General features: G+C 36.4%; 1 protein-coding gene and 1 pseudogene across 3 annotated transcripts; both read left to right on the top strand.

Annotated features, from left to right (window-relative positions):
• The first annotated feature begins 7526 nt into the window (after positions 1-7526).
• Positions 7527-13769, top strand: LOC143903064 (cytochrome P450 4C1-like; annotated as a pseudogene). Its single transcript, XR_013258579.1, has 7 exons — positions 7527-7670; positions 8395-8500; positions 8686-8792; positions 8927-8995; positions 9811-9979; positions 13295-13474; positions 13547-13769. The product of XR_013258579.1 is annotated as a cytochrome P450 4C1-like (transcript).
• Positions 13770-15096: 1327 nt separating this feature from the next.
• On the top strand, positions 15097-24964 carry Uggt (UDP-glucose-glycoprotein glucosyltransferase). 2 transcript variants are annotated; one of them, XM_077416394.1, is made up of 24 exons: positions 15097-15335; positions 16537-16753; positions 16830-17065; positions 17141-17323; positions 17397-17569; positions 17939-18134; positions 18203-18416; positions 18495-18715; positions 18792-19013; positions 19082-19437; positions 19523-19763; positions 19837-20028; positions 20105-20363; positions 20452-20560; positions 20679-20864; positions 20937-21143; positions 21227-21619; positions 21755-21769; positions 22165-22342; positions 22441-22623; positions 22713-22988; positions 23107-23223; positions 23332-23470; positions 24391-24964. In XM_077416394.1, the coding sequence occupies exons 2-24, from the start codon at positions 16537-16539 to the stop codon at positions 24426-24428; spliced, it is 4551 nt and encodes a 1516-aa protein (XP_077272520.1). In that variant the 5' UTR covers positions 15097-15335; the 3' UTR covers positions 24429-24964. The 2 variants fall into 2 exon arrangements, with proteins under 2 accessions (XP_077272520.1, XP_077272521.1); XM_077416395.1 differs by lacking the exon at positions 21755-21769 and having other exon boundaries at positions 15098-15335.
• Positions 24965-25215: the final 251 nt, after the last annotated feature.

Genomic DNA, 25215 nt, shown 5'->3' with positions numbered 1-25215 from the left:
TATATATTTATATTATTAAAAAATCCAATATTTTTATTATAAGCTACTGGGACATAGAGGAGAAGTGATATCATTTATAATTGTTACATTTAATTATATGATTACATTTGATGTGACGAACGATAACCAATTTAAATAGAAAAGTAATGTATCTAAAGAGATTTGAGTTATAGTTTATCATATTCCAAATTATAGTTCTCTTATAATTTGTTCTATTGTAAAAAGAAAAAATTAAATTTAAATATATAATTAAAAATCGGAAATAAATTATATAAAATTTTATAAATTAAATATTAAATTTATTCAATTTTATTTTTCTTAGGCATGTGTATACAATAACAAGACGTCGTCTTTTCGAAGCTTGGCATCAATGTGCAAATAATTCAGATCGTACAACAGCCTTATTAAACTTTATTACTAGCGATGTTGGAGATGAAAATTGCCCGGAAAATTTTGTCAAAACTATTACATCTACAATTACAGATTTAAATTATAAAATACAAAGCAAATGGAATCAAGAGACACGGTAGTGTCTCGCGCCAAGTACACGCGGAGCGAGACCGACCGTGACTCTTTTACGCGACGCGACGAGTTGCGAGTACCCGAGATGTTGAGATCTCGATAACGAGTGAACGAATCAAGTTCTAAGTAGGCTTGATCGATAGCTTGGGGTCCAATTAGGGGGGGGGGGGTTTCTCTCATAATATTCCGCTACGTGCCCTACGAGCGGAGATATTGCGACGCAAAGTCCAAATGCGAAAATTTATTTTTAAGATACTCCTCCTCCTCCTAAAGCCGACGTCTCAATATTATTATGATTATCAGAGAAACGTTCCTTTCACTTTCTCGACGCTGGCGGCGCAGGTATCGCCAGTTTCGATATCGCGCGCGTATTTCGAAATTAGGTCGATAGACTTATCGGTCAGGAGAAAGATTTCTATTTAGGTAAATTAGGTATATATATAATAAATATTGAGTCAACGGAAAAGAAGGTTCTCTACGCTTGGCAGAAAGTGCCGCTAGAGAATTTTTAAGTCGATTCTTATGAATCAAGCTTGAATTTAATGTCTATGTATCCCAGGTTGCCGATGACGAGGTCCAGATAGTGCGCTTTATAGTTTTCGGTGTCCAGGTGTAATAATACGTTGAATTCGATGTCTACGTGTCCCAGGTTGCCGATGACGAGGTCCACATAGTGCGCTCCGTAGTTTTCCGTGTCCACGTGTATTAATATCTTGAATTCAATGTCCACGTGTCCCAGGTTGCCGATGACGGGTTCCAGATAATGCGCTTCATAGTTTTCGGTGTCCAGGTGTAATCATACGTTGAATGCGATGTCTAAGTGTCCCAGGTTGCCGATGACAAGGTCCACATAGTGCGCTCCGTAGTTTTCGGTGTCCAGGTGTAATAATACGTTGAATGCGATGTCTACGTGTCCCAGGTTGCCGATGACGAGGTCCACACAGTGCGCTCCGTAGTTTTCGGTGTCTACGTGTATTAATACCTTGAATTCGATGTTCACGTATCCCAGGTTGCCGATGACGAGGTCCAGATAGTACGTTTCATAGTTTTCGGTGTCCAGGTGTAATAATACGTTGAATTCGATGTCTAGGTGTCCCAGGTTGCCGATGACAATGTCCACATAGTGCGCTCCGTAGTTTTCGGTGTCCACGTGTATTAATGCCTTGGATTCGATGTCCACGTGTCCCAGGTGGCCGATGACGAGGTCCAGATATCGCGCTCCGTAGTTTTCAGTGTCTAGGTGTAATAATACCTCGAATTCGATGTTCACGTGTCCCAGGTTGCCGGTGACGAAATCCAGATAGTGCGCTTCATAGTTTTCGGTGTCCAGGTGTAATTGTACGTTGAATTTGATGTCTAGGTGTCCCAGGTTGCCGATGACGGGATCCATATAGTGCGCTTCATAGTTTTCGGTGTCCAGGTGTAATCGTACGTTGAATTCGATGTCTAGGTGTCCCAGGTTGCCGATGACAAGGTCCACATAGTGCGCTCCGTAGTTTTCGGTGTCCACGTGTCCCAGGTTGCCGATGACGAAGTCCAGATATCGCGCTCCGTAGTTTTCGGTGTCTAGGTGTAATAATACCTCGAATTTGATGTTCACGTGTCCCAGGTTGCCGATGACGGGATCCAGATAGTGCGCTTCATAGTTTCCGGTGTCCAGGTGTAATCGTACGTTGAATTTGATGTCTAGGTGTCCCAGGTTGCCGATGACAAGGTCCACATAGTGCGCTTCGTAGTTTTCGGTGTCCAGGTGTAATAATACGTTGAATGCGATGTCTAGGTGTCCCAGGTTGCCGATGACAAGGTCCACATAGTGCGCTCCGTAGTTTTCGGTGTCCACGTGTCCCAGGTTGCCGATGACGAGGTCCAGATATCGCGCTCCGTAGTTTTTGGTGTCTAGGTGTAATAATACCTCGAATTTGATGTTTACGTGTCCCAGGTTGCCGATGACGAGATCCAGATAGTGCGCTTCATAGTTTTCGGTGTCCAGGTGTAATTGTACGTTGAATTCGATGTCTAGGTGTCCCAGGTTGCCGATGACAAGGTCCACATAGTGCGCTTCGTAGTTTTCGGTGTCCAGGTGTAATAATATGTTGAATTCAATGTTTAGGTGTCCCAGGTTGCCGATGACAAAGTCCACATATTGCGCTCCGTAGTTTTCGGTGTCTACGTGTATTAATACCTTGAAATTGATGTCTAGGTGTCCCAGGTTGCTGATGACGAGGTCCACATAGTGCGCTTCATAGTTTTTGGTGTCTAGGTGTATTAATAACTTTAAATCTGAATATGTGCGTTCAGCCGATACTCCGCTAGCCTAGCAATCGTGAACAGTTGCTCGTTTTTGCTCGTTTCCTCTCTTTTTAATCCAGTAAGTCAAAAAAGAGGAAACGAGCGAAAACGAGCAACTGCTCACGATTGCTAGACTAGCAAAGTAGGACACGTAGATATCGAATTCGAGGTATTAATACATGTAGACACTGAAAACTACGAAGCGCACTATGTGGACCTCGTCATCGGCAACTTGGAACACGTGGCCATCGAATTCAAGGTATTAATACACCTGGACACCGAAAACTATAGAGCGTGCTATGTGGACTTCGTCATCGGCAACCTGGGACACCTAAACATTGAATTCAACGTACGATTACACCTGGACACCGAAAACTACCGAGCGCGCTATCTGGACCTCGTCATCAGCAACCTGGGACACCTAAACATCGAATTCAAGGTATTAATACACGTAGACACCGAAAACTACGGAGCTCACTATGTGGACCTCGTCATCGGCAACCTGAGACACGTAGACATTAAATTCAACGTATTCTTACACCTGGACACCGAAAACTATGAAGCGCACTATGTGGACTTTGTCATCGGCAACCTGGAACACTTAGACATCGCATTCAACGTATTATTACACCTGGACACCGAAAACTACGAAACGCACTATGTGGACCTCGTCATCGGCAACCTGGGACACCTAGACATCGAATTCAACGTACGATTATACCTGAACACCGAAAACTATGAAGCGCACTATCTGGGTCCCGTCATCGGCAACCTGGGACACGTGGACATCGAATTCAAGGTATTAATACACGTAGACACCGAAAACTACGGAGCGCACTATGAGGACCTCGTCATCGGTAACCTGGGACACGTAGACATCGAATTCAACGTGTTATTACACCTGGACACCGAAAACTATGATGCGCACTATCTGGACCTCGTCATCGGCAACCTGGGATACCTAGACATCGAATTCAAGCTTAATTCATAAGAATCGACTTAAAAATTCCCTAGCGGCAGAATTAAAATTATGTCATGCAAAAATCGCTAAATTAAAATTATGTCTAGACATAATAAAAATTGGATGAATTAAAATTATGTCTGACGTAAAAATAATTATCAAAAATATCGTTACCTGAAGATATCGGTACATATACAGTTGCAAACAACATTCAGTAAGACACGCGAATAAAAATAAATAAAGAATTTTACAGTTAACGACTTATTAACATTAATCATGCTTTATTGCGATTATGTTTTATGTTGAAATTGAACAATATATACAAGGTGTACAACTAAAAGGGTTACAAATTATTTAAAAATAACTAAGTAAAATATTAAATTGTTGTTTTCTTTAGAAATAATAGTCTGTAACACTTTTAGCTTCATACTTTGTATATACTGTTTATGAGATTATAAGATATATTGTTTATAAGATTAAGATGCGTAACATTACAAAAAGGCGTGATATCCGTACAAAATTACCTTTTTAAAAAAAGGTAAAAAAAGGCGCCAAGTACACACATAGTAGTGTATATGTTACCCTGTTATGTTGTTACCTCAAAAAAAAAAAAAAAACAAAGTGGTAGTATTATACCTCCAAATAGAGCTTTACCCTGTACATACTGTTTATAAAATGCGTAATACTACAAAAAGGCGTACAAAATATCCGTACAAAATTACCTTTTTTAAAAAAAGGTAAAAAAAGGCGCTAAGTACACGTATAGTAGTGTATATGTTGTTACCTCGAAAAGAAAGAAAGTGGTAGTATTATACCTCGAAAAAACCTAAGTAACAAGTGGTAGATCTTTATATCTCGAAAAATGTCGAAAAAATCTAAGCAGTAGTATCTTTATTTCCGAAAAATTTTATAACCCAAGTGATACATGTCACAAAATTATGTTACCTTATCAAAAAGAAGAGTCGCGCTTCAAGTGATCTATTACAATTACAAAAAAGAAATGATATCTCTTTAAATTAGAGCGCCAATTACAGAGAGAACATGTATATTGCCTCCAAAAATAATTGTTACACTACTTTGAAAAATCTTTACATTGTGTCAATTAGAAATAAATGTATGATAACAATTTTATAAGATAAAAAATTTTATTTAAATTTAACAAGGGAATACAAGATATTTAAATACACAGTTTACATGTGTATTTTTTAGTGGTCACAAAGAATTACAGAGGTAACAGTACAAAATACAAATATTTTATTAAAATATTTAATCCAACGAGGGAATACAATTTGTATTTAAATATAAATTTTATATATGTATTTTTCAATAGATCAAAAGATTTAATCACAAAGAATTACAGAGGTAACAGTACAAAATAAAAATATTTTATTAAAATACATAAATTTTTCTTGTAAAAAAACTTGGCGCTGTTAGACCTCGAAATTTAAACATTAAAATTTAAACATTAGTACTAAGATTTTTGATTGAATAAAAAACAATAAACATAATTTAGGGAAGAATGCGACAGGAGTAAAAAAGCAGCGCCAAGTTCTTTTACAAGAAAAATTTATTTATTTTGTTTTAATTAAATATTTTTATTTTGTACTGTTACTTCTTTAATTCTTTGTAATTAAAATAATTCTTTGTAATATTAAAAATTTGTTAAAGAGAAATAAGAAGCTATTATCACTTGGGTTTAGAATAAGAAGACCCTTGAATAGGAATACGAAGATACCACTTGGGTTTTATTTCTTTAAAGTAGTTGCATAACAATTATCTTTCAAAGCAATATACATATTCTCTTTACAATTGGCGCAATTTAATTTAAAAATTTCACATCTTTTTTTGAAATACATGTCACTTGAGTTAAGTTAGGTAATATATGTACTATTTAAATTTTAATTTTTTTTTAATAAAGATACTATCCACCCATTTTTGAGTTTTTTCGAGGTACAAAAATATTACGTATCCCATTTGGGTTTTATTAATATTTTTAAATTTAAAATTAATGATATTACCATTTGGTTTTTTTTTTCAATTATAATATTATTATAATAAAATGTACATACCTTCTAATGATGTTTGTGGCACATCTTGTAATATATCAAGCATTCCTACTATCTCTTGGTAATTTTTTTTATAATAATTATTGAAAAAATTTACATAAGTACATAAGAGTACATGACATTTAATTAATAAGTATAATACATCCATCAAAGTATTACAATTTTATATATATTTAGGGGGTCTATACACGTACGAGTTTGGCTCGCAAGTCCGGGTCGGCGAGCTTTATTCGCGAGCCGGATTCGAACGTTTTTTCACACACAAAAAGAAAATATGCGAATTTGGCTCATCTGACGCCGAGTCCGGCTCTTAACATCTCATCCACGAACGAGTAGAAGCCGAGCCGAACCGGACTTGCGAGCCAAACTCGTACGTATGTATAGAACCCCTTAACCTATCATTCTATGTTATATGCGTGCTAACCCGAATTTATTTAAATTATATAATTATCTATATATTTCTTAATTTTCTTATATTAATATTTGTACATCGCGTAGTCCATACACAGTCCATACTATATGTCGATGACGTTTTGCTTGACAGCTTGACGTTTTACGTACTTTTAATTTGCTGAAAATTATGGCGACCGCTGAGTGAATGTGTTGAGACTTTAGGTGCGTTTAAAATCGTTCAGCAGAGAATCATAAAACAGTTGCAATACTGTTAATTGCGTTCTGTTGAACGCAGCCAATGTCTCGCCGCGTCCTAGCAACGTAAACATTGGGCTGCTCCTTCTCGTCGAATTGCACGAACCCATCTTGATTCGCGTATCTTTATTAATTATTTTTTCATTAATTATTGAAATACTTAAAAAACTGTAAAAGACTTTTCGATTCAGTTTTACCCGCTCTAGCTGCCCATGAGCAGTGATATATCCGCTTATCCTGTATATATACACACATATCAGATACTTGATACCACTCGGTATTTCCAAGAAAATGATTCAATAAACAAACTTGTATTAGGCAGTGTATTACTGTTTATCACACGATTTATTATATTTTTATTTAATTTTGTAAAGATTAAACCTGTATAAACAAACTTAACCTCTAACTACCTGCCAAATATAACATGCATCGACGTTAATCAATTTCCTCTGTAACTCAGTCGATAGCCAATAAGAGAACATATAAATACGTAATATATCGTTTTTTTGCTTTTTTATTAACACAACGGTTAATGATAATTATACGCTATAAACCTTGCTTGATCAATAAGAAACTTATATACGGAAGCACACATCAAAGTATGTTGTAGTTATCGAAAACTAATTAATAAAATAACAAAGATTCGGTCTCGGTGAAACCCATACTCTTTCATCGTCGCCAACCTTCGGTTGGCAGCAGTCGAAAGTAAAAATATAAATTTGTATTGTATAATTATATGATCAGGTAAGTATAATAATACAATACTTAATGTAAAGGTAAATTATCACTTTCGTTAATTAGAAATGTATGAATTACGTGTATGTTAAATTATCTATTTAAAAAAAATAGAAACAAAAAAAATAAATAGTTAAAAAGAGGTGTAATATGTTATACTATATATAAGATTTTGCATATGTCTCTAGCATAATTTTATTAGTGTTTTAATGAATTCTCTTCTTATATAGTTAATGAAATAAAACTAATTGTAAAAGTATAAAAAGCTTAAAGAAATATATGTTTTTCAAATTTACATTATTATCTTCTTAAAGTAACATATGTCTAACATTTATTAATTATTTAGACTATTCAGGCAATGGCTGCACAGCGATTGGATATTCTCGTTGACGTCGAAAGGTAGAGAGCAAAAGAAGATCCTGAAGATATTACATGGATTTACTAAACAAGTATGCAAAAATGCTACTTAATATTATATTTAGACGTTATTTATTCAGAATTATTACAACACAAAGAAATTACAACGTAATTATAGTGTAGAAAAATTATAATATGTAAATGTGTTAACAACACATTATTAACGTATTTATAGACCCTTATAAAAATTTTTGGACCGCGAGAACGGTCAGTTTGAGTAGTAAAAACGTGCATTTGGTTCAGTGAGTACGACCCGTTTTTGGGGCGCAAACCGGCTGTTTTGCTTAAAAACGAGTGGTTAAAACGGATTGCGTACAAGGATATCCGAATAGTAATAACGTATTCTTATGAGTATTTTTGAGTGGTAAATACGTGCTGTGTTTGTAGAGTAAATGTACTTCAATTTAGAGATAAGAAGGAGATAAGGAGTGGGAGTTTTTCAGAATTTATGAGAAATTTCGATGGATAAAAATCGAGCTGACTCGAAATCCCCCTGTATGTACCATAAGGGTTAAAATCGGGCAAAATCCGCGGATATTTTTTTGTGAATAAAAAAGAAACGTACTTACTAACGTGTTGTCACTCATCAACTGAAAAACGCTCATGTTCTTTCGCAGTAAACTGCGCGTGCTTGCGAGTGCAAGAAACGGACATAAAAATGATAAAACGGGCTAAAAACGATCTATATGAGGTGTAAAAGCGGTGAAATATTTTTGTAAGGGGAAGAACCATTATAATGTTGTATTTTATATATAGATAATTGCTGAAAGAAAAGTTTATCATGATCGCACTAATGGTCAATACTTAAAAAACTTTGATAATGACACGTTGGCAAAAAAAGATGACGCAGAATCGGTAGAAAGTACGTAATTTAATCAGGTATAGCTATTCTTTAAATCTGGTTGGTGTTTAATTTTATTAATTATATTTTACAACTCATGAATTATACTTATAGTTTAAATTCTTAACGTAGTCAAGTTAATAAAAACGTCACAGAAGAATTGAGCTGTTAATTTGATACAAACATGTTTACATATTTCGATTTAGTACGAAGAAGACGACTTGCAATGTTGGATCTTCTAATAGCAGCATCTCGCGATGGCCTTATGACTGATTCAGATATTCAAGAGGAAGTTGATATTTTTATGTTTGCGGTACATAATTTCTTTTGTAACTTTAATCGTATACATCAATGTATTATAATATATGTGTCTATAAATAATAAATAATGTTATTCATTATTTATATATACATATATTATAATACATTGATGTATACGCGATTATAGGGTCATGATACTATAGCGATGAGTCTGTGCTTCACTTCGGCACTATTAGCTGAGCATAAGGACATTCAGGTATATCGTCAAATGTAAATTGATATTCCTAGACAAAGAAATTAATTTATTTCAAAAGTTATTTATTAACCTTCCGTCTGTATACGTGAGTCTATTACTACGTTTACGCGCGAGCGTTACTTCTGTAGTAACTTACGATATATCACTCATTTACGCGGAGTAAATTATCGTAAGTTACTACAAAATCCCGTTTACGCAAAGGAATTACCGTAAGTTACTACAGAAGTAACGCTCGCGTAGACGTAGTATATGGCGTCCAAGCCAAAATGATATTTGCTTATAACTATAAAACTTGCGAGCCTTCCAGAAAATGTTAAATTAACTATGTTTATCGAAATGATTATAAAATCTTCAACTAGTGTAGACAGAGGTTTCTTGATTTTTTCTTCTCTTCTTTATAGAAGAATTTTTCAAATTTTTTAAAATACTTTAGAGAAAAATAGCATCAAATAGACCCACGTGATAGACCCACGTATACACTCCGAGGGTGCAAAGAAAATGTATACAGACGGACGATTAAATATCTAACTTTTTAAATATTTTTTAAGTGTGTATATTTTGTACACAATTTGCTTTTTTGAATTACTAGTTTAGATATGGAATAGATGTATATATAGAAAATATTTGCACGCACACGCTTAAGCGTATGCACATATTTCAAATATTCTTTTATACCTTAAGTGTAATTTATATACACATATTTCAAATAATTTAATCAAAACATTTGTAAAATAAATATTTTCTAGATATATTTGTTTCTACGTATGAACATCACAATAACAAAAGACGCCTTTTAATTAACATTAATCATACAGGATCGTGTCAGGAACGAGGTCGATACAGCCTTGCAAGAGAATGAGCAAAAGTTTACTATGAACTTATTGCAAGACCTACCATATTTGGAGAGATGTATAAAGGAAGCATTGCGCTTATATCCTAGCGCATTTGGAATATCACGAATTGCTGGGGAAGACGTAAAATTGCGTATGCATCTAATCAATTTTTTTGTATAAATTATTAAATAATTACGCAACATGTCATCAAATACGCGTAAAAGGCAACATTCCCGTATATTTCAAAGATGTAAAAATTTGTATATTGATTGATTGATAAGATACTTTATTACCCCAAGGGGTCTAAAAGGGCGTTTTGTAGGGACGTACCTAACCCTGTACATCCAGTTTACAACAATTTACATACAATTAAAATACATATAATTTATTATAAACCTATTCCTCTTCAATCCTTTTCGTTGTCTCGTCCTCCTTGATCCTCTTTCGTTGAGTTGTTGAATCATCCTTCTTCCTTTCTCATTTTCCTCCGTCCTCCAACTTGTCTCATTTCCTCTATTGCTTTCATCCATTCTTCTCCCTCTCCCTTTTCTCACAGTAATCTTTCTACCACATCCTGCCATCCCTCTCCTTCCCATTCCACCCATCTCGTACATTCCTCCCATATATGTTCCCATGTTTCCTCTTCCCTCCCACACATCCTGCATTTTTTATCCTCCTCATTTTCCCAGTATAGTCCTTCCTTCACTTCGTTACCCAGTCTAAATCTTGCAATCCTGCTCCATCTTGCTTCCTCCCATTCCTTCTTTAGATAGTCCGGAATCCCGTCCTTCCTTATACTCTTATACCATCTATTGTACTTCGATCCTACGATCTTTTCCATCCTTTCTTGTCTCTCCTTATCTTTCTCCTTCTTCTCCAATTCCTCCTCCTCCAATTCCTCTCCTCCTTCCATTTTTACTCCGGTCCCTTCCAAATAATCTTTTCTCTTCTGCTCCCATCTCCCTATTACCTTTCCTCTCTTCCATCTTTCTTTCATTTCTTCCAAACACTTTCTCGCTATCTCTCCTCCTCTACCTTCTTCCAATTTTCTTTCAAATTTCCATGTTTTCTAGCTTGCTCTACCTCTCATCTTCTCTCTTTCTAGCTCGTCTCTGACCATATATCCCGGCGTCCTCCAGTTTACTCCAAGTACCCATCTAAGATATCTCTCGTGAATACCTTCTACCTCCCTCCTTTCCTTCCATCCCCATACTTCTGCCCCGTATCTCATCACTGTCCATATCAGTGTGTCGTATAGCCAGATCCTTCTTTTGCAGTCCTTTTTCCACATCCTCTTCCCTATCCCCCACACTTCCCTCATTACTTTTGCTGCCTTCCTTCTTCTCTCTCTGATATGCGCCTCCTGTCCTCCATTCTCCTTCATCGTATACCCTAAATACTTGAATTCTTTAACCTCCTCTAATTTTTTCCCTTTCCCCTCTAGTCGTACTTCTTCTTCCTTCCTCCTCCTTTTTTGAATCTCATTACCTTTGATTTCTCTATACTCAGAGTTAACCCTTTTCTGTCTAAATATCCTTCTAACCTGCTTATCATTGATCTCATGTCCTGCTCCTTCTCCGCCAGCAGTGCAATATCATCTGCATACATTAGCGTGTATATCTTCTCACCTCTCAATTTCACTCCTCCCCATCCGCCTTTTTTTATATGATCCTCTATGTCTGCGATTAATAGGTTGAATAATATTGGGCTTAGTGGGCATCCCTGTCTCAGGCCTTTCGCCGTCCAAAATTGACCTCCACTCTCTCCTCCTCTCCCTACTCTGCTCTTTGTTTCCCTCAATACTTTCTCTACTCTGTCTATCAGTCCTTGTCTCACTTCTCTTTCTCTTATTGCCTTGATTAATACTCTTTTGTCCACTGAGTCGAAGGCAGCCTTTAAATCCACAAAAAACACCGTCATCTTTCCTTTCTTTTTTCCTATTTGTCTGTTCACCGGGAGGCCGATCGTCAGGCGACGGTGCGGTGGTGGGAGCGGCGCAATCTCGCGTGTTCGCTTCGGCGAGGATCGGCTCGCTTCGGCGCTCGTCGGCGTCGTGCGGGAAGGCACCGGTGCGGCGGATTTCCCGCGCACACGGTGCGTTTCAAAAGATTAAAAATTGTGGGCGCACCGCGCCCGGTCCTCGCCCGACGGAGGATTGGTCGGGCGGCATCCGGCGGGTGGTGGCCGGGGACGATGCCTTGGCGTAAGGGGCGCATTGTTACACGTTTCTTATCTCTTCTAATCCTATCTCTTCTTCCTCCTGTCTACTTCTGTCTCCCTCTCCCTTTACCACTCTGTTCTCCACTCCACCCATCAGATCCATGAAATACTCCTTCCACTCTTCCGGTTTTATCTCTTCGTTCACCCTTCTTCTTCTCTTCCTTACTCTGTCTATCAACTCCCATACTTTTCCCTCCGTTTTCGCTTCTCCAATCTCTCTAATCATTCTTTCTTTCTTCTCCTTTTTCTTTCTATCACACATTTCCCTATATTCTTTCTTTCTTTCTCTATATCTTTCTGCCTCTCCTTTCCCTTTTTTCCATTTCCTTAATTCTCTCCTCACTCCCCTCTTGCTCTCCGTACATTCCTCGTCTCACCACCCTCTTTTGTTTTTGATAGTCCCTCTTTCATTCTTATCCTTGTTCTCCTCAATCACTCTTCTTATCTTCATTATTTTTTCCTCTATTTTCTCTTGCAGATCTCTTTTTCCTCCAATCGTGCCTAGCTCCTCCCTAAATCGCGTCTTTCCTTCATCATTCCATACTCCCCTTCTTCTCATTCTTTCAGCTCCTCTCCTCCTTTGCCTTCTCTTTGGGCTACCTCTCACCCATAGTATTAATGGGTGATGGTTCGAATCTATCCTTTCTCCTACTTCCAGTCTTTCCACCTTTTCTCTAACCTCCTCGTCCCCTATTATGTAATCTATGACTGTCTCACCTCTTCCCCCTGTGTATGTATATTCTCCCTCCTTGTTCCCTTTCCTACGTTCTGTCGCCTCTCTATATTACTTACCGTCTATGCCTCAACTGTCACTTCGTTCCAGCCACTTTCTTCACTTTTCACCTTTTAACCGATTTCACCCCCGTTTAATTAACTCTTTCACCTCCGCCGTCACTTTTCTACCACTTTATCTCCGCTATGTTCACACCTGTCACCTTCTATGTTCCGGAACCGGAAGTCCGTAAAAATTTGTATATTTTTATAAATAAGTTTTTTCTATAATATTTCAAAATTTTATATACAAAGCTTCATCTACTTAGTACAACATACAATATTTTTAGAAAATAATGTTAAGCAAGTAACGCTTAATAAAATTTAAATAATAATTACATTACATTTTTTATCTTGCAAACTATAGGCAACTATTAACAATTCCTACGTTGTATTATATGTATATTTAATTTTAAAATTTTAATACAACTTAAATTTTTTTTAAGTCTTAATTGTTGTACGATATGCTTTTTAGAGTCATATTTGGTACCTGCTGGAACATTCTTGTATCTTAACATTTACGGAGTCCACAGAGATCCCAATTTTTGGTCAAATCCAGAAGTATTTGATCCTGATAGATTTTTGCCTGAAAAAATCCGACATCGTCATCCTTATTCGTATTTACCATTCAGTGCTGGACCACGTAACTGTATCGGTAAGCTGTATTTTTTATATCCTGATGTATAATATTATGTTATATTAACATAGGATATGTACCAAATTATAGGTCAACGGTTTGCTATGTTGGAAATGAAAGCGATGATAGCTCCTCTGATACACAATTTCTACTTGGAGCCCATTGATTATTTAAAGAATCTTCGGATACAGGTTGATTTTGTACTTTCCCCTGCTCAACCACTTCGTGTAAAATTTATCCCTGTCTGTAAAACAAATGCAAGCCTTTGAAGCACAAATATCGATTTAATGAAAATCATAAAAGGCAAAGGAAAGGTTTTATTTTTTTACAAAATGATTGTCAATAGCATCGTAATAGTAAAACTTTGCACACGTGTCATTATCGGTACAACATTGAAATATAAATGAAATGTAACACAAATATATACAATATATATTAAATAAACAATTATATATTACTATATAGTCAATAATAATATACATATATACAAAATGTTTGTATAATTTTACTATTTTATATGTGCAATATATATAGTCGCAAATAATGCTTTATGTTGATAATCTTTTTACAGACAAACGGGATCCTTCCGTTAAAAAGAATATAACAAAGATAAAAAATATTCTACATATTATACATAATCAATAACATTACATTTATTTTAATCCTTAAAATGCTCGCAATTATACAAAATATATTCTAATGGAGGATTCACATTGCGTCCGATCACGTCCGATGTTCGACGTATGTACGACGATCCGACATCCAATAACAGAATTTATTATTAGAGACAAAAACTTCCTATTGGATGTCGGATCGTCGTACGTCGAACATCGGACGCAGTGTGAATCCTCCATAACTTGTAGAGCGTAACGTAAAAGAATAAAGAATAACATATTGTAGGATTATTTTCCGTGCACGTTTTGACTCCACAAGCATTTATCAATAATCTTACAATATTAGAAAAAAATCTTTATAAGAAAGACTATTTGTGTATTATGTTTTATGTATTGAATATACATAATATAAATGCGGATAGGCCGGTTAATGCGGGTAGAGCGCCAGATTCGTAATCCGGGGAACCGGGTTCGAATCCCGCTAGGCCATTGGAAATTGTTCCAGTAAAATTATTTTCAGATTATTTTTTATTGTTTTTCCTGTATATACGAAGAAAAAAGAAACACACACACACACACACACACACACACACACACACACACACACACACACACACACACACACACACACACACACACACACACACACACACACACACACACACACACACACACACACACACACACACACACACACACACACACACACACACATGTATGAACATATTTAATAAATAGATATAATTATATATGTTTATATATATTTTTATATAAAAATTCTTTTACCGAGCTATTTACATTAAGAGATGATCAAAGTAACAATATAATTCAGAAATAAAAAATTACAAGATGTGCATAAATTTACACGAATAATAATTATTATTCGCGGCGCAAACGCAAGAAAACGAGAATCAAACAAGCAATTGACTGAAACGAGCGTTAAAAAGACTGTCACGTGACCTATCACGTGATCAAGTGACGCCCAAATCGAGCGTCGAGCGTCAGCATGAAAAGGCACCTTAATAAGCGCTCGTAAGCTCGTCTCGATCGCCGTTCCGAGTTCCGAGATATCGTGATCGTGCATGTTGGTGCATGTGGCACGCGCGCCGAATGGACCGGCTGTAGTCATCAATGCATTCTTTGTAGCTAAGATAACTTTAGTTAACTCTTTACGGAGGTACGTAAAGTATCAAGGCGTCCTTTGTCTGGCCATCGATGAAATCGCAAACCCCATAGCACCGCTTTATCAGTGATTGTTAAACGCCGTACGTATACAGATTTCATCCGGGCGGTAAATCTGAAGAATAGTGGCCTCCTCACCGATTTCGTTCAATTTGGGCTTAATCGACGCGTTTTTGCACGAAACGACCGAATCTGGCAGAAAAAAGTGTCGCTCTGCCCCGCGAAGCGAGATAATCAGGTTATGATTCCTGTCATACCGACGAGATGCAGCGACTACGACCTACGACCTACGACCATGCCCTGCAGCCACACGCGCATGCTCAGTGGTCGCACGCGCATGTAAAACTGCGCCAATTTTAAATGAATTAATTGTGCAGAATAACCAAGCATCTCGATTCAAGCAGTTAAGTCTCACGCTGGGAGTTTCATTAGTTTAATTATGCGTGGGAAGCACACACACCCGGGGGGTGCGAGGGGGGGGGCTTTCGGTCTCCCCTCTTCCCCGCACTCACCCCGTGGTAGGCAGCGTGGACCTCGCTTTACAACATGAAGTTACATGCTAAGTTGTAAAACGAAATTATAAAGTACATGCTTGGGGGGGGGGGGGTGCAGGAGAGAAAAGCCTTCCTGTTCACGTGCGCTCACGCATGTAAACCCCTTTGCACCCCTCCATGCATGTGCTTTATAATTTCGCTTTACAACTTAGCATGTACTTTAAGTTGTAAAGCGAGGTCAACGCTGCCTACCGGCGGGATGGGTGCGGGGGAGGGGGGAGCCGAAGGCCCTCCCCTCGCACCCTCCCGTGTGTGTGTGTGTGTGTGTGTGTGTGTGTGCTTCCCACGCATAATTAAACTAATGAAACTCCCAGCGTGAGACCTTAACTGCTTGAATCGAGATGTTTTGTTATTCTGCACGAATGATTCATTTAAAATTGGCGCAGTTTTACATGCACGTGCGACCACTGAGCATGCGCAAATGGCCGCAGGCAAAAGTTCAGTGTGGTTCAGTGTTGCTGCATCTCGTCGGTATGATAGGAATCATAATCTAATTCCTGTCAACTTTAACCGTTAATATCTCGCTTCGCGGGGCAGAGCGACACTTTTTTTTGCCAGATTCGGTCGTTTCGTGCAAAAACGCGTCGATTAAGCCCAAGTTGAACGAAATCGGTGAGGAGGCCACTATTCTTCAGATTTACCCCGCGAATTTTTATGGCCAACGGGAGAGATTTAATAACAATTTGTTGACGACATGTACGCGCGATAATTTCTTTCATATTTGTTGCAGATGAGGGGACTCATATTTTGTTATATACTCGCGTTATGCTTCAATCAACTTGGAGCTGACAAAAAGATCAACAAATATGTGACGACTTTAATAAATGCCAAATGGAACGAAACGCCTCTCGTTCTCGAGGCAGCTGAATATCTTAGCGATGAGAATCCAAGTTACTTTTGGAAGTTTATCAACTCGTATTCCAGAAGGATCAGCAATCTTGTGCTGGGTAATTGTATTGTGATTCAATTGAATTCGGAGTACGTGCCACAGTCACCTTCATCCTCTATAATTATCCCAAACAGCTACACAGAAGGAGAATTATGATGTAATTCTGGAATTGGCCAAAAAGTATCTGTCCGAATCTGAGATAGCAGTTTTTAAGTTAGGATTGTCTTTACGTATTTATTCCTCACGCGTGGAAATGTTCTCTCAAATGGCTGTGAATAAAAATGTTTCTTCGTACGGATGCAACAATGTTGTTAACGTTGGGGGAACATTTACTTGTTCTCTAGAAGATATAGATAATTTGCTCGAGCAGGTTGGTAATTCACTGTATCTTATCTGACATTCATTGATATAATTCACATACGTAATTGCATTATTTGTTTTTCAGGATACATGGGAAGGTATAGATACCTATGACGTAGATCATCGATATTTAAATACTCCAGAATCCGATAAAATGATGATATTATACGGCCAGATTGGGACTCCTACGTTCTCCGATTTTCATGAGAAGCTAAAAAACATAGCGGAAACAAAAGGGATCAATTACATCCTTCGTCATTATGTTAAGGTAATAAAAATACATTATAGACAGCATATATATTATAAAGAATTGTGTTTCTTATATCTAAAACAATTTACAGGAAAGGGAGGATAAAAGATTGCGTTTATCGGGCTATGGTGTAGAGTTGCAAATGAAATCTACAGAGTACAAAGCGACTGACGATTCCGATATTAAAGACAACACAGGGAAAGACTCGGAAGTGGCAAACGATGGGATGGAAGAAATTGAAGGAATCAACTTTATGACTTTAAAGTAAGGCGGTTAGTAAGAACGTAAGGCATTTAGTTCGTGTATCTGTGCGTAACCTGGTCTGCTAAACCAAAGATCTCAGGTTCGAATCCAGTCCTGGTAGAACCAAAATAAATAAATTGTATCGCTTGTCTCTCCTCGACGGAATGGCAGCCCGTCAGGAGTATCCTTTGCCTAGAAACCCCCTCTACCTTGTTGTTCGGATTCGGCGTTAAAACTGTAGGTCCCATGTGCTTGTGTACAACCTACGTGCGTACCACAAGCACATGACTGGGGGAGGCCTAAGTCCAACTCGGACTGTTGCACCATTGAATTGAATTGTATTTGTGCGTAACACTCAGCATTGCATCACTGTGATGTATATCTTTTCAGGAAATTGCATCCAGATCAACAAGCTGAATTGGATAAAATACAGACGTATTTACTGGAAACCAGTCACGAAATCGGCGCTTTTAAAGTATGGCAGTTTCAAGAACTGAGTCATCAGGCAGCTGAAAGAATAATGAAGTCCCCTTCTGCAGAAGCATTAAACATCTTGACCGATATATCGCAGAATTTTCCTATGCAAGTGCGTATTGAAATGAATTCTGTATCTTATATGGGTATGTAATGGTTGATTTATTTTTGTTCTTATAGGCAAAATCGCTAATTCGAACTAAAGTAAATAGCGATATGAAGAAAGAAATGAAACTGAATCAGGAAATATTCATGGCGAGTCTAAATATACAGCCAACTGATACGGCGCTTTTCATCAATGGGTTATTTTTTGACCTGGAAGCTATTGATGTTCTAACACTTTTAGAGTCTTTGAGGAGCGAGTTACGAGTGATGGAAGCTCTTCATAAAATTGGTAAGATTTACAAATAGATATATCGAATTATCAATATGTTAATCTATTCAAAGATTATATTTTTGTGAATTATTTCAGGCTTTAGTAATAAAAAGATGAGTAAATTGTTAGCTTTGGATTTATCTGGAGGTACGGATAATCAAAATTTTGCAATGGACATAAGAGATTCCGCAATTAATTGGATCAACGATATCGAGAATGATCCACGCTACAGTAATTGGTCGCCGTCGTTAACCGAATTATTACGGCCAACGTTTCCTGGCATGCTCAGAAATATTAGAAGAAATTTATATAATTTAGTTAGTATTTCTAAAAATCAGAAATGATAATAATGCATATTTTACGTGGAATAATTAACACATGATTTTTTTTTAGGTATTAATCATTGATCCTCTAAGTGAGGATTCCATGCCACTAATAACTCTAGCACAATCTCTTTATGCGCATTCTGCACCACTGAGGGTAGGATTTGTCTTTGTGACAAATTATAATACATCTGTAACAGGTTTAATGGATGCCAGTGTCGCAGCTAACAATGCGTATCACTATTTTGCAGACACTAGAAGTCCGAAAGAGGCTTTACATTTCTTGTCAGAGGTAAAGCTTTATATTTAGCATTTTGATCTGTGATTTTATTTAAAAAACATAACTTGTTTTTGCTCCAGTTAGGAAATTACATCGGGAATTATGCTGACGTAGATGATGTAAAAAAAGTTATCAGATCCAAAGATTCGTCCGCTAGTATACCTTACATTCTTGGTGAGGAATCAGAGTACGATGTAGGACGGCATTTAGCTAGCGATTTTATAAAACGATGTGGTTTCAAGAAGTTCCCACAAGCTTTGTTGAACGGTGTACCCTTGACGCCTAATCAAATAAATTCTGAATCTTACGAAGAAGCAGTGTTATCTACTATTATGACACAGACACCTATGCTGCAAAAAGCAGTGTATCGAGGGGAAGTAACAGAAGGAGACGACATCATTGATTTTCTTATGAACCAACCAAATGTCATGCCACGGTACGTGATTCTCATAATAACTCTTATAATTAAATCTCTAAATTAATATAATAGGTTCCATTACATTGATTATTTCGCATTCTAGATTGAACGAGCGTATTTTGAAGGTGGATAAAAATGCGTGGTTAAATTTAATTGGCACAATTCCTGAAGATGACGACTATACTAAATGGTCTTCTCAAAATCTGTCAACTTATTTAATGAAGAAAATGCACTACTTCTTTGTACCGCGTCGCAATATGCGTCATTTATATTCCTTCTGGGTGGTAGCTGATTTGAAATCATTGTCTGGCAGGCAATTACTACGAGAGGCCCTCGAATACGTAGTATGTAATTTAAAACTAAACTGTATATATATGTATACTATAACAATATATAAAATTTATATATTTTTTATAGGAATCAAATACTGATGCGCGAGTTAGTGTTATTATTAATGCAAAGGATGATGCAAATCTCAAATCTGATATTAATAAAATTGTGCTTGCTGCAATAAGTGCATTACCGCCGGAAAAGGCTATACTTTATTTGCGTAAAATCCTGAAAGAAGACAATGCAGCTCTCATTGCTAATGGTAATTTTGAGATTGAGGTAAGATAAATGTCTACAAAATACATACATATACGTATTGCTAAAAATTGCTTCATCAATAATTTGATTGTTACAGGACGAATCTGTGGCAGCAATCTTAGAGACTCAAAATTCGATATTATCGTTGCATCAACATTACGTTAAAACCGTCCTAAGCATGGAGACGGGAACAAGAGCAGTTTTGTGTAATGCCCGTATTATCGGCCCCTTGGATAGCAGTGAAGAATTCACAAGTGAAGACTTCTCTTTATTAGAAAGATTTAGCCAGAGCACCTATGGCGAGAAATTATTCATGAAATTGATAAAAGATCAAATCTTCAACGAAGATGAATATGGTATTTCATGATTCTATTATTTAAAAAAGCATATATTTTTTTAATCTGTATAGTAAAAATAATTAAATGTTTGTAATATTTTGTACAGAAGAAAATAATATTACGGATGATACGATTATGAAAATCACTTCACTCTTAGTTCCACGTACACAAACTCGAAGTCGGTACGATGTTCCTTTCCATGGAGATGATCACAGGTAAAGTAATAATTTTTTGCGAAATATATGTATACATAAGTAAAAAATGAAGTGTAATATGTGTAAAAATGTTTGATTGCTGAACATTACATACAAGAATGTTTGTTTTATTTTGCAGTGTTATAAAAATTCCAGCAGCCAATCCCGATGAAGTCGCCTTCAACTTTATTGCCATTGTAGATCCAGTTTCACGTGGTGCTCAAAAATTGGGCCCGATACTGAAAACACTACAACAAGCCCTAAATTGCAATATAAAAGTATTTTTGAATTGCGTAGACAAGAATAGCGATATGCCATTGAAGAGGTAAATTAATGCTCGAATTTCTTCATAATTCTTTTGTCTTTTGTTGTGAACTATTTTTCTTTCTCATTCCAGCTTTTATCGATTTGTGCTCGAACCTGAATTGCAGTTCACACCAGAAGGAGATATCAGTGGTTCTATCGCAAAGTTTACAAAACTTCCCACTTCGTCACTATTAACGCAATACATTCACGCACCTGAGAACTGGCTCGTAGAAGTAGTGCGCAGTGTTTATGATTTAGATAATATTAAGCTCGATAATGTCGCGATGGGCGTGCATAGGTAAAAATATTGAAATATATCTTATTATGAATTTCAATCAAATAGATTTTAGTTTCGCTAACTTTTATTTTTTATTGTTTCAGTGAATTTGAGTTAGAATACTTACTGCTCGAGGGTCACTGTTTTGAAGCAGTAATGGGAAACCCACCAAGAGGCCTTCAGTTCACATTGGGCACTGAGAAACAACCCGTGATGGTTGATACTATAGTAATGGCCAATCTAGGGTACTTCCAACTCAAGGCGAATCCCGGCGAATGGGTGTTGCGACTTCGGCAAGGACGATCCGCAGAAATATACGACTTTACCACTGTTGACGGACAGGACGTTATTCAGAACGGCAACGATGTGAAAGTCCTGATAAGTTCTTTGAGGAGTCACGTGTTGAAAGTGAAGGTTTCCAAGAAGCCAGATAAGGCGAGAATGGATCTTTTGTCGGACAACGAGAACGATTCTGGATTATGGAATTCCATTTCTAGGTATATTCGATTGATTGAATTACTTGTATTCCATGTCTCAATGATTTCCTAATGCTGGGTGTTAGTATTTAACATGCGTAGCATGGTATTCGGTTACCTTCAAACTTTAACTTTTATTTGTTCTCTCTTTTTTAGCATTGCCAAATTTTGGTAAGCTTCTCATTATTATGTAGTTAAGTACATTAATAATTTTTTATAATTAAGTACACACATACACATATTCCATAAAGAAATCAAGCATAAATACATATGCATTATAACGGAGAACATATTCGTGGCTTTAAATTCTAACATCCAGTTAATCTGCAATCTTAATGTTCTGCGAACTATTACATTAGTTCATTCACATTGACATTACCGTAATTCCAAGTCACCAATATGTGTTCTTGTCTTTGATTCGTTCTATTAACTGACTTAACATATTAACTGCTTTAAGAATGTAGCTTGTATTAATTGGGATACTTTATTGGCTGATGTAAAATAGCTAAATCAATTCAAACTTGTAATAAATCTTGATATATGTTTTGCTATATTTTCAAAACTAGGACATTTACGGCGACGGACGAAAATGAAGACAAAGATGAGAAATTAAATATCTTTTCTCTTGCCTCTGGTCATCTATACGAGAGATTCTTGAAGATCATGATGCTGAGTGTTATTAAACACACTAAAACACCGGTCAAGTTCTGGTTCTTAAAAAATTATCTTTCACCAACGCTAAAGGTAAACATGTACGGCAGTACGGCATATAACAGTGAAATTTTGTTCTATAAAACTCTAATAAAAGAAAAGAGTAACAAAATCTTTTTTTTATAATACAGGACTTTCTGCCACATATGGCTAAAGAATATGGCTTTGAGTATGAACTCGTTCAATATAAATGGCCTCGTTGGCTTCATCAACAAACTGAGAAACAGAGAACTATTTGGGGATATAAAATCCTGTTTCTCGACGTGCTGTTCCCACTGAACGTTAAGAAAATAATATTTGTCGATGCTGATCAGGTAAGCAAGCTGTTTGAGATGTGGCGATATTAATATACATTCTTAATAACTTCACGTGTTTTTTAAATTTCTTATCATTTTTTGTATAGGTGGTAAGAGCGGATTTGAAGGAACTGGCAACTATGGATCTCGGCGGCGCACCTTACGCATACACGCCATTCTGTGAAAGCAGAGTCGAAATGGATGGATTCAGATTTTGGAAGCAAGGATATTGGAGAAATCACTTGCAGGGTCGTGCTTACCATATTAGCGCGCTATATGTGGTCGATCTCAAACGATTCCGTCGTATCGCCGCCGGAGATAGGTTGCGTGGGCAGTATCAGGCGTTGAGTCAAGATCCAAATAGCTTAGCAAATCTTGATCAAGTACGTGAAACGAGTGATTTGAATGATTTAAATAATTTAAATTTACAAGAATATGATTTGTTAATTATTATAATCAGTGTTTTTATGCGTTTTGTGAAATAATCGGTAATGGCTTCAGGATCTCCCTAACAATATGATCCATCAAGTGGCCATCAAAACGCTACCACAGGAGTGGTTGTGGTGCGAAACGTGGTGCGACGATGCGTCTAAGAAATACGCCAAAACTATAGATTTAGTATGTATTCTCATTTATATATCATAAAAACAAACATATCGTAATATTTCTAACAATTTAGATTTACTAGGTAATATATCTTTTTCTGTCCTGTTTCTTCTGTTATAGTGTAATAATCCGATGACTAAAGAAGCGAAATTGCAAGCAGCCATGCGTATCTTGCCTGAATGGGTGGGTTACGACGAAGAAATTAAAACTCTGCAACAGAAGGTAGAGAATGCTAACAGACAGACGGAGAAAGACAGTGGTATGTTTTCCGCAATATGTTTTGCTTCTTCATAGAGGCTGTTTTCGTGAAAAAAAAATTTTTTTAGGTATCTTTGGTAAAGTGTTTAGAATGTTCGAAAACGTCAAAAAATCACTTCTGTACAAAATTTTCGGGTGTATGTGTGTGTTTGTGTGTATGTAACGCTTTTGTTGTCCATTTATGCTCTAACTTCCGTAATTTTTGAGATATCGGGCTCAATTAAAAAAAAAATGTCGAGTATTATTAAAGGAAAGTTGGTATTGAATTTGGCGATGATCGGTACAGGGGTCCTTTTTTATAAAATTTTGAATTTTTTGAAAATTGTCTGACAGCTCTAACTTCCGCAAATTTTGAGATATCAGGTTATTTCTAATTCTATTATATTTTTTAGTCTTTTTTCTATCCTTATTTCATATATAATACTTTAAGATTTGGTTGATTAGACCCAGCTTTATACGCGATCAAAGGTCCATATGCGAAGTCCATATATGGATCATGTAGCCTGATCTCTCAAAGTCAACATCGATTTGATATTGCATCAATTGTAAAACCCCACTTGTGCTACTAAGCTGACTCTTTTTCTATTCATAAAAAGGTTAAATTTAAAATGGAAAAAGTGTGCAAATTAGAAACTTGCACATTGCTTCCTTATCATTACAGATCGCTACTATTGCTCCTATTTTATTTCGCTCACAAAGCTTCCTCTATGAGGAAGCCAAACTAATAAATACTAATAGTTATGCATCAAATAAAATACAATAAGCTTACTCATAAAAAAAGCTTTGTGAGCGAAATAAAATAGGAGCAATGGTAGCGATCTGTAATGATGAGGAAGCAATGTGCAAGTTTCTAATTTGTACTTTTTTTAATATATACGCATATATTTTTTTCACGAGACATTTGTTTTTTCTTTGTTTCAGAAACTGTTGATCATGTCTCAAGCCACGTGGAATTGTAAATTACATTTACATGCGACGATCTGAGGGATGTTATAAACCCCCGATCATTGAAAAAATTTTATAAAATTCTGTATAAAGAAATCTTTATTTACGCTTATTAACAAGCGCCAATACGTAAAAATTTCCATATTTCACTTTTGTAATTGACATTTGGCACTCGATGTGTAAATATTTGCCACTGGTGCTCGTGTAAACTCTCAGAAATAAGGATATATTGGAAGCTGAAGGTCTTTGTTACTTATTCTTATTAGATCCGCACTTCATATATAATCATGAATTATGGACTTCAAAATAATCTCGTTTTTTCATATAGCGAACGCGCAAAGTTGCTACTTCTTCAAATCAAGTCGAAGCAAGAAGTCGGTAAAGTCCAATGAATCTAATTAATTAATTAATCTAATTGTTGAGAGTACAGTATTCAGTATTCCAGTTACTCCATGAACATACAATTCTGTTCATGTTATTAAGCCAATTGTGATTGATTATTGTCTACTATGATAGTTATAAGAAATAAACTTGTAACATTTGTAAGATATTTTTGATATTTTATTCTGTATGGTATAGTAGAGAGAAGAAAGAGAAGAAAATATCTATAATAGCTAAAGCTAAACTGCTTATCGATATTAATACATTTGGTTTTTAAATAAATTTATCTGTGCATACAGTGTTATGTACCGATAAATTTACTCGTAGATAAACCCGATTCCATTTTTAATAACGACATTTTTTGCGACATATTTTTCAGCACAGATCATTGCATGCGCTAATGACGATTGGGTCTTTCGT

The sequence above is a fragment of the Temnothorax americanus genome, unplaced genomic scaffold, assembly GCF_048541705.1.
Source record: "Temnothorax americanus isolate GAGA-0224 unplaced genomic scaffold, ASM4854170v1 Scaffold43, whole genome shotgun sequence".
Taxonomy (NCBI): domain Eukaryota; kingdom Metazoa; phylum Arthropoda; class Insecta; order Hymenoptera; family Formicidae; genus Temnothorax; species Temnothorax americanus.
Note: the sequence above shows the minus strand (reverse complement) of the source record. Positions and strands in the feature narration are given on the sequence as shown.

Bases quoted from the DNA above. Each gene is read 5' to 3' on its own strand.
- Uggt (XM_077416394.1), top strand. From the start codon at position 16,537: ATGAGGGGACTCATATTTTGTTATATACTCGCGTTATGCTTCAATCAA. The intron at 19,764-19,836 runs GTATGTAATTTA...TATTTTTTATAG, and splicing joins GAGAGGCCCTCGAATACGTA to GAATCAAATACTGATGCGCG. The intron at 20,364-20,451 runs GTATTTCATGAT...TATTTTGTACAG, and splicing joins CTTCAACGAAGATGAATATG to AAGAAAATAATATTACGGAT.